This window comes from Fulmarus glacialis, unplaced genomic scaffold, assembly GCF_000690835.1.
Source record: "Fulmarus glacialis isolate BGI_N327 unplaced genomic scaffold, ASM69083v1 scaffold10291, whole genome shotgun sequence".
Classification (NCBI taxonomy): domain Eukaryota; kingdom Metazoa; phylum Chordata; class Aves; order Procellariiformes; family Procellariidae; genus Fulmarus; species Fulmarus glacialis.
Window position 1 is genome coordinate 5,803 of NW_009190880.1, and position 12,164 is coordinate 17,966.

General features: G+C 39.4%; 1 protein-coding gene across 1 annotated transcript; it reads left to right on the top strand.

Annotated features, from left to right (window-relative positions):
• Window positions 1-931: 931 nt before the first annotated feature.
• NUS1 (nuclear undecaprenyl pyrophosphate synthase 1 homolog (S. cerevisiae)) lies at window positions 932-9,045 on the top strand. The gene is made up of 4 exons (XM_009586470.1): window positions 932-1,053; window positions 3,463-3,615; window positions 7,962-8,061; window positions 8,813-9,045. Exons 1-4 carry the CDS (start codon window positions 960-962, stop codon window positions 8,901-8,903), a joined length of 438 nt encoding a protein of 145 aa, XP_009584765.1. The 5' UTR covers window positions 932-959; the 3' UTR covers window positions 8,904-9,045.
• Window positions 9,046-12,164: the final 3,119 nt, after the last annotated feature.

Consider the following 12,164-nt stretch of genomic DNA (forward strand, 5'->3'; position numbering starts at 1 on the left):
TAAGATTATCGTGTGGGCATTTTTAGACTGGGCAACAGAAATGCTTGACATAGGATTTCTGAATGAAATTTAGGCTCTTAGTAACAGCCCCTGAATACAATGTGATAAAAGCGTTACCAGTTCCTAAGTAAATATGCCTAGCCACACTTTTGCATTGTAAATATTTAAGCTGTAACACTTAATTTTTACTGTGGCTTTTAAAAGAGACACAACACAACTATTTCTAATTAAGAGCTAGAATTTATTTTAGAACGGGAACCCAAGTATGTTTGGTTAAGCAAGTGTTTTGTAATCTCCTGCACTCAAAATGTGTCTACCATAAACATGTAAGTATAAAAAGGCCTTGGGAACTGCATTAACCCCTTGGAATATACAGCTTGTGAAATCCTCTTAGTAGGAAATCCATGGCATTGGCCATGGCATAAGAGTGGAGAGTTACTGTGGCCTGATACGCTGATTCAGTCTTCTGGCTCTTGCGTTGTGGTGACTTGCTTTGTTAGCCTGCTGTCTTAATGGTGTGGCAGTAAGTGGTAGCAGACTTTAGCTGCAAATATGCAGCAGCATGGGCATTAAAGAAACTTGGTGTTAAACTGACTCGGTGGTCCTGTGCTGGTAGAGTGTTGCTATCTCAAACTATTGCTAGCATAATAAGGATGTAATGAAGTAAGTCTTAAACTATCCCTTATGCAATAGCAGCTTGCTACTTAAACCAGGGTGAGTGAAAGAAGAACAAAAGCATGTGAGTTGTCTTTCCAAGGTCACTGAAATTAGTCATGTGCAGTAGTATTTGCTTCGGATTCTTATCGTACTTGTGAACTCCAGTTTGAAACTAGTACTGACTACCTGATTCTCTTTTCTTCCTGCCTAGTGTCAGATTTGTTTTGTAGCACTCTTTATAGGAGTTGGCTGACAATGCAACCTTTTTTAAAGGTATTTTCAAGAGGAATAATTCAAGATTGATGGATGAAATTTTAAAACAGCAGCAAGAACTTTTTGGACTAGATTGCTCCAAGTACACCGTGGAATTTGCAAATCAAGACAAAGCTGATCAAGGTAAGATGAATTGCAAGGGAGGATTGGTATGACTCTAAATAGCTGTATATAAATCATAATTCTGCTTTTGCTTAAACACATTCCTGTGTACAGTGACCTTTTCCTTCATTAACCACTGATTATCAGAACACACTCAACCTTCCTGGGCTAGTAGTAAACTTTCATTGTGCTTATTTGTTCTTAACTAATAGTGATGTGTTCTCTCTCCTTCCCATATTGATCATTACTGAGTATTCTGATCTCCTCTTTAGCCTGATTGTTGTTCCATGACCCCTTTGATGTATCAGCGTAGCTCAACTTCTCACTGTTTCAGTGAGATGAATTCTTTTGCTGAGAGAGTTGAAAAAGCACTGGAGTTACTGTAAGGGAACTGATGTCAAGTTAACAATGCATGCACTTCTGTCTTTCCAAACTTTGTGGTATAAGTTGGGAGGAAGAAGGAATGGCAATGTATAATGACACCAGGAAGGTAAAGGTGTGAGTTAAAAAAAAAATATCTGTGATAGCAGCTTTTGCATGTAGTAGAAGTGGAAAACAGAAATATATTTCAAGGTTAATGATCCTTATTCAATACTATCTGCTGTAAGTATTCATTTAGGTATGCTAACACAAACTCTAGCAGTCTGTTCAAAATGTAGTAAATCACAAGCACGTACTTACTAAAGCAAGCCTTTGCCTTAGAGGGATAGGCTAATACTTACAGCTCTCCTACAACTCATAATATTTAAATAGGTCTCATAATAAAAAACCTTTATGTTTTAAGACAATTGTATTACATAGTTCAAAGACTTAAGAAAAAACTACGCTTTACAAGCTGTAGTACGTTTAGCTGTGTTTAAGATGCTGTCGGCTGAGTTTTGCTTCCTCTATAAGAGCTAATAGGATGGCGAGATCCTTTGTGCCAGTTTTCCAGTGTAAAGTCCAATGTTGTAGCATAAACTTGCCTTGTAAGCAACTTAGGCTAAGGTGCTAGCACTTGCATGGAAATGCATGTGTTTCATGTTAGCTCTCTTTATTCCTGTGAAGGTTGAAATAACCAGCAGAAAACAGGGTAGACAGGCTGTTAATGGCTTAAACTCTAGCATACTTAGCTGCACTTGCCTAAATTGGGATATTTATGTCTAAACCAAATGAACTACTGGAAGACTGCTCAGACTTGCTGGCTGAAAGGGTACATTTAAGTCTCAGGAACCTTTTGTGCTGGAAACTGTGAAAAGCAGAGGTGTTTTCTGTTCTCTTCAGAATTTTTCATTCTTAGTTAGAAGGCTCCACAGTCAGACCAGGTGCTTCATACTTTGAACTGAACAAGCTGACATCTATCCAGTTTATAATAATAAACTGCAATTTTTCACTTCTTCTGAGAAGCAAAAAGACATGTCGTACATTTTTGAATACTGTTAGAGAAATGTTCCTTAACATAGGACATATCACAAATCAAACAATATCAAGGAACAATTATTTTCATTGTGATGGCTTTGGATAGACTAACTGAGGTTTTTAGGTGCTCTTATGAGTCTTCTGACTGTATTCTGTGATCCTTTGCAGTCAGGTTCTGCAGTTTTAAGAAATGCTATTTTTAAGTATCTAGTTACAACTATCGCAAGTTCTGTATCAGTCTAATGTGTCCACAGACTAGTATTTGCCCAGTTACTTCAAGCTGGGTTTAGTACACTATCTGTAGCCTTCAGCTTGCTTGGTAAGCTTACCTCTTAGGTACCTTACCAGAACTGACAAGTCATGCAGTGCGAGAAGACTCTTGCCTCACAATAGTGTAGACAATACGATTATTGTGAAATGTCCTCTTAAATCGCAGACATAATTACAGATTAATGGGTGAATTCTGGTACTATTATCTGGTTCCTAGCTTCTCTGTAGCAATCTTAAATCAATATTGTAACTCTTGCATCAATTTTGAAGTGCTGCTGAAAGATCCTGTGATCGTATTCAGGGAGGGCCCCAGCTTAATCATTGTGTCACATGCATGTTCACAGTAGCTGCTAAAACACCTTCCTCTTTTAGGGTAGGAATTGGATCTGTTTTTTCCTTTACCTCAATTGCAAGTCTTTCTGCATTGCTTACCACCCCCCAAGCTACTATCACTGCTTTGCCTGACAGCATAAGAACCAATGCAAATTCCCTGGAAGACTCTACATTTCAAGACTGACATTAATTAAACCACTTTTCACAAGACTCCTCAAAATAGTTCCCTTAAACTTGCTTTTCAGTAATACAGCAAATCCAGAAGATTCTTAGCCACTTCTGTAAGAGATGGATGAGGTATATCTATGACTAGCTGTATAATATATGAAGTAATCTACAAGTTACTTTCAGTCATATCCTGTGAATATCTAAAGCATATTGAAAACAACTATATTTCTGTTGCTTTTAAATTGTGTTTTGTACTTTCAGTTTTAAATTGCCAATCTACATTGAAGGTGCTGTCTCCAGAAGATGGAAAAGCAGACATAGTAAAAGCTGCTCAGAACTTTTGTCAGTTGGTAGCACAGCAGCAAAGAACATACACAGACCTGGATGTGAATGTGCTAGACAACTTATTAAGTAGTAAGTATGACATGGTCTGTGGGGAGGAGGGGGAAGAGTACTTGATTCATAATGGATTTGGTTTCTAGTATATTTATTGCTTAGAACATATCTTGATGCTTAGTCTATCAGGGTAAGTTATGATTATTGGTTTCAGGGTTCTGCTAAAAATTTCTTACTGGCTTACTCCCTTTTGAGCTTTTTCTTTAAGCAGAAAAAAGAAACCTTGAGCTAAATTGGAGAGTCCGAGCTTTTCAGAGTTTACAGCCTCTGTGGGATGTTCTGTGATGAACTTTCTGAAAAAAGTACCGCTGAAACTAGACTATTATAACTTAGGTTAACTTCTTGCAAGTTAGCATGCTGCAAACCTGGGTATGGGCAGAGAGTCTTTTCCAGATCCGGTTACAGCAATTAAAGCTGTTACTGCTGCCTAACTACCACCCTGAGTGCAAATGGTAGAGCACTTGCTGATCTTTTGCTGCTGTATAACCCACACTAGCTTAGTTATCTTTGTTACTAATTCATGCAGATTACTGGCTCTGCACTGAGGTGTATGGCTACACGCAATAGCTATGAAAAGGGCAGGGCTGCCCTAATCTCACATCTGGGAGAAGTAGTTTAGAACAAGCCTACACTTTCCCAGTGGTGCTATGGAGTTGTAGTACTTGGTCAGCTTTCCTGGGTGATCCATGCATGTTAATTGCAGCTGCAATTAACTTGGCAGGATTCAGGTTTCAGGTTGCACACTTGAACTTGGATGTCTGCACATTGTTGTAGTGTGGGTCCCATTAATTAGACTTCAGAGTGATTTATTTTTTTTTTTACATGGGTGGTCAGCTGAATTGCTCTGCAGACTACAGTGGCGGTTTGACACTTTAATCTTAATTTCAGACTGAATTCTATCTCTGTTGTCAGCATGCTGGATGATAGCTTCTCACTGTAGTGGAATTATTAAATGTGTTTAATAAGGCACCTGAAGAAATAACTTTGACATCTATCCTGTTATACCCCAAAGGCAACTTAAGGAAAGGAATGAAGTGTCTAAAACAGTCACTCACTTTGTGAAGAACTGATGACAATTGATACCCATGTATGTATTTTGGCCAGTGATGTTTAACTGGAGCATCTCAAACACTTGTTCATGATCTTCTATCCATGCATTTCAGTGTCTGGATGTGTTAAGAGTAGTAGGTCCAGTCTGCATAGCCTTAAAAACTGAGCAGATTTATTGTTCAAGTAATGCATGCTAGCTGAGCATAGAAAAAGAAATCTCCTAGACTTTCAATCTGTCAGAACTGTAAACTTTGAAAACAGGCTGCTTAATCTATGTAGCTAGTAACTAAGGATAGTATCTATAACTAGTACTGCTTACTAATTTGCCTGGTTTTAATGTTCAGGACAGTTGGAGGTGAAGAACTACTCTTTCATGACTTATTTAGCAGCTGCTTATGAAACTACTCATTTTGGTTGTAGGCAGATTTAGTTTCTGTGCATCCTTAATGGCAAGGTATTGAACATAAACATCTGTGAGTTACTGGTCTAAATTGAGAGTGAATTCTGAAAAGCAGTACTTGAGTAGTTATGTTTTTAGGGTTTGTGTTCATGGTGAGTTCTGTAAGTTTCTGGTTTTTCACGTTTTGATTTAAATACCTGATAATGTAGTTTTAACTTTCTGTTCATATTTAGGATGCAGTTATTGAAGTCTAGTCCTAAAATGGTATGGTTCTAGCTTGTCATGTGGCTTTTCTGGTTCTTAATCTAGTCATGCTCTAATTCTTACAGCTTGAGTTTTCTTCAGTGTAAGAGTACTTTCTTCTGAGCAATACCTCAGCTAACCAGCTTGTTTTCAGAAAAGTAGGTGCCAGCTGCATTATAATATTGTCTCTACTTGCCATCTGCCTTCTTAGTAAAGAACGTGACTATCAATTAACACTATTCAAGTTGCGCTCTAAAATCTATGTGGAGAAGAGAAGGGTAGTGCTGTCAGCTCTACAAATTCCTTCATGTTCCCCTCACAGAACTCCTGACCTAGAAGGGATGTTGCCCAATACCTGTCCCTTGAGTGTCCAAGTCTTTTGGCCTTTCTTTTGAGTCTGCTCCTAAATTTTTCTGTGTTGTATGTGCTATACTTGAAGAGTGCTGTAACTCTAGCAGCCCTGAGGGAGCTTCCACCTGTAAAGTATCTGTAGTGTTGATATGTTTAGGTAGAGAAATGGATGCAGAGTGGAAAGCACAGTACTGTGTTGTGAATAGGCTGTTCTGACAGTAATACTACAGTGTACATTTTCATTTTCCTTCAGATAGGAACCAGAAGGAAATATTAGCATTAACTGGGCTCTCTGAAGGTCTTTTCCTGTTTGAAAAGCCATTGCAGTGTTGAAGATCCTGCTGCTGAACTGGCCAGCTGAGGAGTACTCAGCTACTGAATCAGCTGATGAGTAAAGCTGTCCACTTCCTCCAGAGTCCCCACTTCTAAGTATTCACTGCTTCCGTGCAAAGCTCTTTCATACTAACATGCTAGCTTCTGAACACATAAGCAGCTTTTGCTTTATAATTTTTTTCTTAACTTTGAGATAAGATTTGGACTGTGGCACGCGGCACTCCTATCTAAATACTTCATCCTTCCTTAGAAATGCACATGCTTGGGAAAATATCTTCTTTACCTCTAGTAAAAGGATTATTATTGTGATGATTCAGTGGGGAGGGAGGATGTGAACTCTTTGAAATCTCCAGCTTCAGTTTCAAAACCTGGGTGGAGTGAAATCTGATAGGATCATAGTTTCCTGTTCTGTTATTCCCAAAGTTAAGTTCCTCTACAACTAAACTTAAACTTGTAAAAGGCTCTTGACTGGTTTGGTTTTTTTTTAAGCAAGTGAGAAAAGAACTGAGAAGTAACATCTGAAGTTCAGAGCAAATAGGCAGTATTAAACTTTTTTATCTGCTAAAGGTAGGCATTGTGCAATGTAAGCACTCTTGCAGTTAACTTGTAGAATTAGTGGATAATGGAAGGGGTAACAAGAAATAGCATGCAATAATGATGACTAATTGCAGCATTATAACAAAGTAGTTATGACTGCTGGGATGCTTTTCAGATGAGCTAGGTAGGTGCATGAAGAACAGCTGCCCTTGTTGGGTCCCGTTGGGGTACTGTATTGGTTTTCACATGTTGCCCTAATCAACTTGTTAGAATTGGCAGGGAAAGCTGGACTAAGATTGTTCATTCTAAGCTTTCTGCCTGTCTGTCAGTTAGCCTGGAGTAGCTCAGGTATGGCAGAAGTGTACGGAAGGGAGACAGTGTTGTTTGGCCACCGATTGTTTTCAGCCTCGGGAGATCAGTAGGATGCGCTCATTGGTGAGCAAGACAGCAAGCTACTAAAGATTTCATTAGCTTCTCTTTTCTTGAGGAGACTTCCTTATGCATCAACCTGTAGTATTTGGTCTCAGCTTTTCAGGGAATGAGGTTTAGTAGCTTTTTTCAAACAGCTGTTTGTATGCCCTGTTCCAGAGACTGGGCAGACACAATGATGTCATCTGAGTTGGGATTAGACTAGTGGAATGACAGTGACTGGGGTTTTAAAGTGTGGGTAGTAAGAATGTGAGCACTTAGTGAAGTCCTTAGCATTATCTAGCCCTGCCCTGGGATGGGTCATGCTGTCCACTTAGTAACAGGAAAAAAAAATATTGGCCTGTTCTTCCTCACGTATTAACCAGAAAGATGTCACCTGCAATAGTTTGTCTGAAATTCCATAGTAAAAGTTGGTTTTAAAATTCTCTGTCTAGCTCCATACTGAGAAAGAGACAGTTCATCTCACAGGGTATTTTTTTTACAACTTGTTTTCTTGATGGTCTGTGATAGCAATTTGTTCTTCTTCAGTGGAACTTCCTTAAGGTTTTTTTTTGTGTTAGTAGTCCTTTTACTGTACTTGAGTGCAACTCCACATAGTTGGGTTAGGACTGTAGTAGGCATGGGTCAGGGTACTGCATGTTCTACGCTACTAAAATCAAGTTTGCCCAGACAAAACTAGAACAAGTCAGTTTAGACAGCAGTGTTAAGGTTTGCTGTTATTCAAAACAATGTAACTGTTCCTATCACTTCCTTACCAAGTCTTTGAAAACTACCTGACATAAAAATAACAATCCAACTGGGCCTGCAGTGGTTGCCTAAGCTTTTGCTCAGTTGGTCCTGTTCAGGTGGTGCAAGACCAGCCTGTCCTTTTGGGCTCCTAATTGTTAACTTGTCCTCAGGAGCTTCACTTCATTTTTAAAAAAAAAAAAAAAATGCATTCAATGAAAGAGCAGATGCCTTAGGGTTTAGAATTAAAACAAATCTTCTGGTGAATTTGACAAAATTTAACTTGTTCTTACAGGTACAAATGGATTTCCTGATCCTGATTTAGTCTTGAAGTTTGGTCCTGTGGACAGCACATTAGGATTCCTTCCGTGGCACATCAGACTGACAGAGATCATGTGAGTTGCTTATAAATACTGTAAAGCAGGTTGGAATAATACCTAACTAAACAAGTCTTTCTGTGACTTACTATATGGAAATAGCCATAAGAGGAGATTTGTTTAAACAAAGGTGTCTGGAGATTGATTTGAGGGTATTTAAAAATTGTTAAATGAAACCTGTCAAACATTCACTGTTGCTCCTTCAGCCACAACTAGGCAATAGCAGGCTTTACTGTTCAGGATTAAGGAACAATGTCTGTCATCATCTAGTCTCAGTGGTCCAATCCCAGTTCTGTTGGTGTTCCTTATGTGGATTTTGAGTGGCTTACAAGTTTCTATCAGGGAAACTAAGGATATAAGGGAAATAGGATAATGTACGATGATCATGCCTCTGGATTACTTTGCGATTTTGACAATAATTGAACTGACTATAGTTGCTGTATTTCTTAAATCTGAGAGCATTTATAGGGCACTTATATGTCTGGGCAGACCTGCGCTTGTCCAACTTTCTCACTGATTTGAAGTGCCCTGTGTACTCTAATGGGTAGGCTTTGATTTAGAGGGTGACAAGATATTAACAGCTAGTTTAGTTACTAGAGTTGAGTGACAATAACAGTGTTGAGAACAACTTCACAAGGTTACTCAGACAATAGCTTGCTTTAGTAGTGATATTCCTGGCTGGCTTTAAGTAGTGATATTCCTGGCTGGCCATATGAATTGTGCAGTGTCTATAAAAGCTTATTTTAACTTTTCATACTTGCTTTGTCAGTTCTTTGCCTTCTCACCTGAACATCAGCTATGAAGACTTTTTCTCTGCCCTCCATCACTATGCAGCCTGTGAGCAACGCTGGGGAAAGTGACTTCTGGCTGAGCACATGGAGTCAGGCTTTCTGTGGGAAGGAATTGATGTTTGTTTACAGGCACCTATGACCCATAAGTCTGGTTCATAGTCCTTTCTTAATTTATCAACAAATTCAATAAAGTGTCTTACCTTTCTAGAGAGTCTGTGTGAATGCGTGAGAATCTATGGGGAGGGGGAAATTCACAGATTTCCGTTATGAAAAAGACAGTTATTGCAAGCAAAGCTGCTCAGAGTTGAATTACCCTCACTTTCATGTCCAAGTAACCAAAAGAACATGCAAGAATTAAGTCTTGTGAAATCTACAGGACAATGTAAATAGGAGTTCATGCCCTGGAGGTCCTTAAATCCAAGGAATAACTCTGATGTCAGCTTGTTTCTTTTTAATTCTTCATGGTCAGGCATTTCAGAGCTAATCACCTGGTTTATCTTCAGATATATTTACTACATAATATGTGAATTTCAGAGGGGTCAGTATTGCTTCTGTTAACTATGAGAATAGAGACAGCTACTTGGCTGTGATGACTGAGCCAGCAGTAGGTATCCAGTTCTAGAAATACTGAGAAGATTCCATAAAAAGGAATGGAAGCTTCTATGGTAAGTGGACTAGGCAGTCTGTGTAGCGCTATCCATCCTCTTTTTTTTTTTTTTTGAGGGAAAATCAAAATATTCCTACAGCCCTGAGTGAAACTTTTCTTAGCATCAGGTCAGTTTTCCATAGGGAATAAGCATAAACAGTACTATGTATTGCTATGCCTATTCTCCCCCTAAAATTCTCACCTAAGGTGACAAGCTGGCTAAGACTTTGGCATCACTTGCTGACAAATCTGAAAATGGACTAGGTCCACTTCCATGGCTAATGTGACTTGCTGCTTGTGCTCGTGTACCCAGCAGGGGAATCTGCTTTTTTTAGGTTTGTTCTGAACTGCGCATTAGAAGTTTGGGAGTCTGCAGCAGACAAGAAAGAAGATGAAATGAAGCTGCACTACAATATCTCAAAACACAGATAACTAAATAGATGCATTAGCTAAACGGTCTTCATCGTGGAATGTCCGATTCGAGTTACATTCCTGTTGTTCTAAGTAATTTGAAATTGAAGGTCTTTATAGCAGTATTTGGACAAAGCAATATCCTTAGAGCTGTATTACTGGAGACAAATATTGCAGCCTTTTGCCCTGCAGGCTGTAGAACAGTTGGATGCTTCATTCTGGAAGTGTTTCCTTCCCCCCTTCTTCAAAACAAGTCTGGCTTTATCTCCTTCAGGATAGGCGTGTCGCTAGAAGGGAAAACTCCTGCTTTTAAAAGGGAATTGCCAGATTTTAAATGAATGTCTGCTTCTTTGTGAAACAGTGTGTTGTAACTGTTGTAGCTTGATGTAATGTTATAAAGCAGATTGCATAAACTCTTAGCTGCAGTTTTTCGTCATACTAAGATCAGATTGCAGTTACATGAGAGAGCTGTGGTCTACTTTATCTCATAAAAGAGAAGGGGATGTTTAATCAATTAACTATGGTTTTGACATCAAATAACATTCCATATGAGCTGGAACGCTCAGAGTGCAGTTGGCTGCCTTTTGCAGACTGGTCTCTGATGTTTGCCAGTTACTGTATTGCAGAGAGGATGAACAGTCATGCAATGTTTCCTGGGTTCTGTCATTGCCATAGAAAGTTTTCTCACTGAATGTTAAGTTTAACTTTTTTGTGGGGAGCGGATAGCCTGTTGGAGGGTATCTTCAATATTGAAGTTTATCTGTAATATGAATTTTGTTTCATTAAAATGTAAGGTTGTGTTTAAGTTACCATATGTAAGTGTTACTGTGTCACTGAAGCAGTTCTGGTGCTTGGCAGTAAAGATACAAAATGGGAAAAGCTTAGTTTAGTCCTCAAAAGTAATCTATTTTTTATATTTGTCTCAAACTGCCAAAGAATATTTCTAATACCTGAGCTCCCCTCAGTCCTCAAACTTCTGCATATCTCAACTAGAAAGACTTGTTTTATATTGGAGACAGATCTCAAGGTCTAGGATTTGTCTATAGAGGGATGCTTAATGAAACTAAAATGATTAGTTCAGCTGCATTTGATTCAACTTAATCAAATCTCTTCTGATGGCTAGTTTAATTGTGAATTAAGTGTTCCGCCTGGAATTAATGTAGTTGAACTAATCCACCTTATCACTTAGTTGGGATTATTTTACTGTCCCTGTGTGGGCAATCTTCAGTGAGCTGTGCCAAATGCACTGTGCATATCTGCAACTTGATCTCTGAATGTATGTCATTGCAGTTAGCTCCTCTCCCCAACTTGTTCTGTGTGAAGGTCTGTGGTATAGCTGTGACATGCTGTATGGCTGTAGTCTCTGGGTACCTGTACATAATGTGTAAAACAAGTTTTTATGATTAGGGAATCAATTTATTGAACTTTATTATCGAAAGTTAAATCTGAATCTGTAAAACAAGAAATCAATAAAAGACTATAATCTTTCTACGGGCTATGGTGATACATGAATACTTCTGCAGGTTTGGCTGGGGAGGTGTAGCCTTATTCATACTGCTACATGGCTCTGGGAAAGTAGAGAACTTCAAATGGCACACTCTTTTGCGCTCCTCCTAAATTGCTTCCTGTATTTTAAGAACTGGACAAATTCTTGTATCTACCACTTCCAACTTCTTAGAAGCTCTTACGAAAGCTTTTCTAGTAAAGCATTTACTGTAAAAATACCTCTTTGATAGTCCTGGGAACTTGCTAAACTTGTTCCTGGCTCCTAGAAAGCTTGCTTCCTCCCCCTGCTGCTGAGTCAGTCCTGAACCATGAGCTGGGCTGGGCCTCCTGCCAGCTCTCTGGTTTGGAGCTGGGTGAAGGCAGGGCGTGGTGTGGAAGAAACCTCCACAATCTGCATGAAGCCTGGGTGCTGAGCATGACCTCTTTTGAAAGGGGAAGCTAGTGTGCAGGCAAGTTTTGAAAAAGCACTGAGGGGTAACAGGCTGACCATGAGCCAGCCTACAAAGAAGACCGGCAGGCTCCCAGCTTGCGTTAGGAAGAGTGTTGCTAGCAGGTCAAGGGAGGTGATCTTTTCTACTGGGATCTGGAGTGCTGGGTCCAGTCCTGGGCTTCCTTGGTACAAGAGAGACAGATCTACTGGAGCTAGTCCAGCAAAAGGCCATGATGATGATGATTGAGGCGTGGAGCATCTGTTGTATGAGGAGAGGCTGAGAGAGCTGGCACTGCTCAGCCTGGAGAAGAGAAGGCGGCTCGGGAGGAATCTTACC